The sequence below is a fragment of the Tasmannia lanceolata genome, unplaced genomic scaffold, assembly GCF_043159265.1.
Source record: "Tasmannia lanceolata isolate RefF3 unplaced genomic scaffold, GAP_Taslan_0.1 ptg000002l, whole genome shotgun sequence".
Classification (NCBI taxonomy): Eukaryota; Viridiplantae; Streptophyta; class Magnoliopsida; order Canellales; family Winteraceae; genus Tasmannia; species Tasmannia lanceolata.
Window position 1 is genome coordinate 57,083,511 of NW_027518679.1, and position 6,254 is coordinate 57,089,764.

General features: G+C 42.6%; 1 protein-coding gene across 1 annotated transcript; it reads left to right on the forward strand.

Annotated features, from left to right (window-relative positions):
* The first annotated feature begins 3,617 nt into the window (after positions 1-3,617).
* LOC143880564 (Pentatricopeptide repeat (PPR-like) superfamily protein) lies at positions 3,618-5,664 on the forward strand. The gene has a single exon (XM_077383561.1). It carries the CDS (start codon positions 3,742-3,744, stop codon positions 5,458-5,460), a length of 1,719 nt encoding a protein of 572 aa, XP_077239676.1. The 5' UTR covers positions 3,618-3,741; the 3' UTR covers positions 5,461-5,664.
* The last annotated feature ends 590 nt before the right edge of the window (positions 5,665-6,254 follow it).

Consider the following 6,254-nt stretch of genomic DNA (forward strand, 5'->3'; position numbering starts at 1 on the left):
TTGATAGTTTGTTTTGTTGTGGGAAAAAGATTTCCTCAAACCAAGGGGTTCTACTTGGCGACTCTGTTTGCTGAGGTAGCACTCGATTCTCCCTTATTTTTTGCCTTACAGTTGTTTATTCCCATTTTTTGGGTATGATTGGTCATGAGAGACCGGATCGCTGGACGATGACTTGTTTGGACTGAGACTGAGTCAAAGAGGTTACATGCCAAGCTGACACTCCTAAGAAATAGGGCGGCACCCAGCTAGAAATGGAGAGGGCGTGCAAGTAATGGAGCCAAAAATAGGTAGCTATCAAAAGTTCCCTAGTTGAGAACATGGGGTAGTAGGGAGCGGTTACTCGATTAAAGCTATAAAAAGAGATGTCTGTCTCCAAAGAAAAGGTCCCAGAACCAACATCAAACATGTCTAAGCAACCATCTTTTATCTTTAAATTTCTTGTACTGCCATTTACTTTTCCTACTTGTAGTTGTTCCGATCGAATTAAGGAAGCAATGAATTCATCTTCCCAGGTGAGTCTTTCTCTTTAATTCCCTATCCTTCACACTAGTGTTTTGCTTGTGTCATTTTGCTGGTTAGTTAGTCGAACGGTTTATTGATCCTGAGAGTCCCTTGCATTATGCGTGCACCAACGACGTCGTTTGCATTCCGCACGCAATGACGTTTTCCCCCGTGAGTACTTCACAATATGCGGTGTGCGTCGACATCCCCAAATCTGGCGTACTGTCATACTATATATGTGTAAAGGCTGAGGAGCCCAAGGAAGAAGTGATGTTCCCCTCTTCTTCACAATCACCCGGAATCTAATCCTAGGGGGAGGAAACGTTTCAGTCATCAACCCCTTGAAATGAAATTTGATCCTGCCTCTCAGTAAGATGGCACACCTTGTGCATTCACTACACAATCACACACATCCACTCCTCCATAATCGGTGCACTGACTGACCACGCCAAGCGATTTTAGACTGAACACCATTTTTTAGCCCACCCGGTGGGACCTAGTGCACTACGTGGCATTAAATGGCTCAAGTACTTTAAGTAAAAGTGCTAGCATCAGTGCTCCTGGAAACCCTAGTTACTAATGTTTTCGAGAGTGCTGAAACAGAAGATCAAAGGACTATTAACCAAGAAATTCCTCAGCTAAGGGAGAAACCTAATCCCATTTCGCTAAGGGGGAGTACCCCTCCAGAAGGACAAAGCTCTAACATGCCCGTGTCACTTCAGGATGTGGCCGATACGTTTAGGCAACACCTAGACGAGAATTCCCATTATCAAATGATGGCTCGCCAAACTTCTGAAGTGATAAGGCCCTTTCACTCCTCCAAAGAGAATTTTTTCTATGCAGGTCGAGAGACTGTTTGTTTACTTCATAATAGAATGCGACGGAAACGTCCATACAACTACCTCTCTAGCAAGGTAATAGATCAGTCTAGCAACACCATACGTTGTAGCGGCCCATCAGCTACCATATATTGGATCCAAAATTTCGAGTTCTACCCCGCGAGAGAACAGAATCAGGATCGGTCAATTCCAGCTTTTAACTAGACCGAATCCTGCTTCGAAAGGCCCATTCAGTGGCCCTTTTATATTTGTCCCGGGATAATCAAGCCAAAACTTACCACTGGGGTATAGTGTGCCACCTACTATGATCGTTTCAAACAACCTTGCCCCTACTATGCCTCAACAGCAGGCGAGGTCATCAGTGAGAAATCAATTAGACCTTGGAACCGTGAGACCAAACGAGAGCGCGAATGTTCCTAGTGGTGGTGTGCAAGTCAGTGAAGGAACTGGTTTTCAGGGGAACAATGATGGGAACCAGAACTAAAACCAACCTCACACACCACCCCCGAACCCCGAGTTAAACTAGGAGGTGCACCACTGGTCGGAGTTGGGGGCAACTAGTGCTGCCCTACCCTAGGATGGGTTTAAACCACCCTCTCGCTCGGGACAATTACATCCCCCGGTACATCGGCTTGAACAAAGAACAAGTAATGGAAATAATACAACAACAACTCGATCTAATGTTCAAAGCAACACGTAGGCCGGTGTATAGGAAACCGTACCCCGACTAGTATGACCTTTACCACCCATACCCTCGAGGATATCGGGTTCCTAAGTTCACACTTTTTCCTAGGGAAGATAACCAGTCTACCGTCTAGCAGTAAGCCGTTTCACTGCCCAGTGTGGAGAGGCAAGCCATTAAGTCTACAAACTTTGGCTTTTTACCAACTCTCTCACGGGAGAGGCCTTCAACCTGTACACTAGTCTACCACGCAACAGCATGGAGACATGAGTGGACATGGAGCATGGGTACCATTCCCAATTTTATTGGACTGAACCTAAGTAAACACCGTGGATTTGACTAGACTAAGCCAATTACCCAGTGAATCAGTGGAGTCATACATCGCCTGATTCCAAAAGGGCCATGAGCAGATGCCACTCCAACTTACAAAAGGCTGATTTCATAAAATTGGCCCAAAATGGATTTAGTTTAGAGTTAAGGAAACTACTTCGCTTGTCTCCAATTGACTTTTTAAGTTATAATTCGCCGATACTCTATGAGGTAACTGCGTGCAACCAAAGTGACCCATCAGCCTCTATTAGATTGGATGTCTTGCCATGAAAAACACATGGAAATTCGTCATTCTTTTGTCTACCATCCATCTTGACCTTAGGCTGCATTTGTTGAAGGGAAAAGATTTCGTCAAACAGAGGAACTCTACTCACAACTCTTTGTTTGCTGAGGTAGCACTCGATTATCCCACCCCCTCCTTTATTTTTCCTCTAAGAAAATGGAGAATTAATCAAAATCTTAGAAGCCGTTTGGATATAAGGATCTTATAATCGAGGATTGTAAAATCCTAGATTATATTAGCATTCAAAAAAATTGTTAAGGCCTCTAATCACACTCAAATTAAATATGATTAAATATAACTTAATCACAAATTTCACTATTGTTTGCTCAAATTTCGATCAGCACATTGCAATGAATCCCATCATGAACAAGCATTTGTCACTCTTTACCGCATAGTGTCTTATGTCTTATACTAAAGAGTTCACCACACGTAATTCAACAGATTCTGAAAAATCGCACTAGTCAAATTCCATCGAATTACTTTCTGATCCCTCACAGGCGTGTATTTTTCACATGTTACGAATGAGTACATTCTAGTGAGAAGCACCAACACACTATCCAAATATTTCCTCAAACATATTGGGCCACCAGTCTTCATGAGCCTATCCCTTCAGACAAAACCTAGCAGAACATTCCAAGTACTACGTTTAGTAGCTTAATTCTATCGGCAGGTTCCCTGATCCTTTCACCACTACTGATATATTTCGTGGTTTTGTCCCGGCACTAATGTTCGTAACACTCAGTTCATGGTGAAATTGTAAGTCAAAATTGACTAAAATATCGGCCACATGATGTACATCGGAGAACAACCGGTGAGAATTAGATCTGTGGATGCCATAAAATAATCTTACAAGGCCACACAAAATGCCATAAAATCCCAACAAGAATGTTTATGATGTTTCGTAGATGATAATGCCACCCATTTTAACTTTCCTTAAAAATGACAAGTAATACGAAAGAGAAACAGGAGAGCATAGTTATAGAGTAATAGTAATTTATAACAATATCTGGTGGGGGTTGTTTGTGCTATGAGAACTCTTAAAACTGTTGAAGATAAATTTCACCATTCGCCATCCCAACTGATGTACCTGGAAAAAAAATCGTGAGATGAGAGCAAAAAATGTACAAAAACCACACCAAATTCTCACCCCTCAGCTTCAGAGCTACAAAAACCCAAAGCTCCTCAAACAACTCCATGCAATCTCTGTAACAAAAGGCACCCAAAATCCCTCCCAATGGTCTTACCTTATTAGAGCCTACCTTACTCAAGGCTTCCCAAGAGAAACACTTCTCATATACACCCAAACTCGCCGTCAAGGCATCCACCTTTCAGTAATCCCTTTGCTTCTCAAAGCATGTGCTTCTATTTCTCTCTTCCTTCATGGCCAAACTTTGCATTCAGAAACTATCAAGTCTGGGTTAGGCACAGACCTCATGGTCGGAACCTCATTAGTGAGTATGTATTCGAAATGTGGCCATACGTTCCATGCTCGCAAGGTGTTTGACGAAATGCCTGAAAGAAATGTGGTTACTTGGAATGCCATGATTGGCGGGTATTCAAGCAATGGTGACATGGGCTCTGCATCATTACTCTTTGAGCAGATGTCGGAGAGAAATACAGTATCATGGACTGAAATGATTGATGGTTTTGCGCGGAGTGGGGATACTAAGTCTGCTAGGTGTTTGTTTGATCAAGTCCCAATGGATATGAGGAGTGTGGTGACATGGACAGTGATGGTTGATGGGTATGCAAGTAATGGAGAGATGGAGGCTGCTAGTCAGGTGTTTGATGAAATGCCTGTGAGAAATTTCTTTGCGTGGTCATCGATGATTGTTGGGTATTGCAAGAAGGGTGATGTCAAGGAGGCAAGGAAGGTTTTTGACCGAATACCAGTGCGGAATCTGGTGAATTGGAATGCATTGATAGCGGGTTACATGCAGAATGGGTTTTGCGATGAAGCCCTTGAAGCATTTCGACAAATGCAGGTGGAGGGATTCGAGCCGGATGAAATTACGCTGGCAAGTGCATTGTCAGCTTGCGGGCAGTTGGGTTCGTTGGATTCTGGAAAGGAAATTCATGAACTGATTAATCGCAATAGAATTAAGCTTAATCAGTTTGTTCTAAATGGGTTAGTCGATATGTATGCGAAATGCGGGGATGTTACTACAGCTAGACGTATCTTTGAAGGGATGCCTCGGAGGAACGATGTTTGTTGGAACGCGATGATCTCAGGTCTTGCAATTCATGGTCAGTGTGAAGAGGCTCTCGAACTTTTTGGTCGAATGGAGGAGTCACAAGAGAAACCCAATGAGATTACATTTCTTGTGATTCTTTCGGCTTGTGCACATGGGGGATTTGTGAAGGAAGGACTAGAATTTTTCACCAAGATGAAGGAGAAGTATGGTTTAGTAAGAAGAATTGAGCATTATGGTTGTTTGGTTGACCTTCTGGGACGAGCGGGAAGACTAAGTGAGGCTTATGATTTGATTAAAACAATGCCTGTTAAACCGAATGATGCAGTCTGGGGGGCTCTGCTTGGAGCTTGCAGGGTTCATATGGATATGAAGATGGCACAAAAGGTGGTGGAGGATATTGTTACCCTAGAATCCAATGCATATTCCAGTGACGATGCACGCTATGTGCTGCTGTCAAATATTTATGCTGCTTCGGATCGGTGGGAAGAGGCTGAAAAGACTAGGATGTTGATGAAAAAGAATAGGGTTCAAAAAACACCTGGGTGCAGTTCAGTTATGATTGGGAACACCAAATACCAGTTCCATGCTGGTGTTCATACAGAATCTAAGACCCATAGGCTTGCTATATGATGGTGCAGTTGATCTGTATGTTGGAATCCCTCCACAATCTTCTGGGTCTTAGAAAATATGTAAAGATACTTGTTGATTTTTTGCATCTCAAGAGCATATGTATAGCTACAACTATTGCAAGCAAATATATCAATGCCTGGGGGATAGCTTTTCGAAGGTGATGATACGATAACAATGTGTAAAAAAGGCAGACTTTCAGAATTATATCCAAAACTTGCTGTGCTATACAACATTTTTCTGTTAATGCCCATTAGTAACCCATGATACCATTTTGTAGGATGAAAGGGTGCCCCCATTGGGGAGAATCCTCAATCCTGTAATTATATGGTTGCCGGACACGCCGTAATTTGATCCATAATTTGATTTATTAGATGATTGTGGACTCCCTCCCAAAGTTTCCGATTTCTAGCTCTCGTAGTCACTGCTAATTTCTTGCAACATATGGTGGGGACCACTATTTTTACACCTTATGCTATGATGGGGTGAGGCCCAACGTTTTATAGCCATGCCTAGCAAGAGTGGGGCCCACAATTTTACACCTCAAGTTAGGGCGCTGATATTTTCACACCCCCGCTCCTCCATTATGCATGCGCCCCCCTTATAAGGTGATTTGACGTCAAAAAGCATGAAATTTTTTTTATTTTTTTTTATCATTGAGTAGGGTTAGGCAGACTCAAACCAGAGAAAAACAAACAAAGAATGATTCTGACTCAGAGGCGTTCAGAAGAACAAGCAGAAAAATAAAAATTAAACTTAAAGTTACCCACTTTTCACGTCAAATCACATTACAAGGG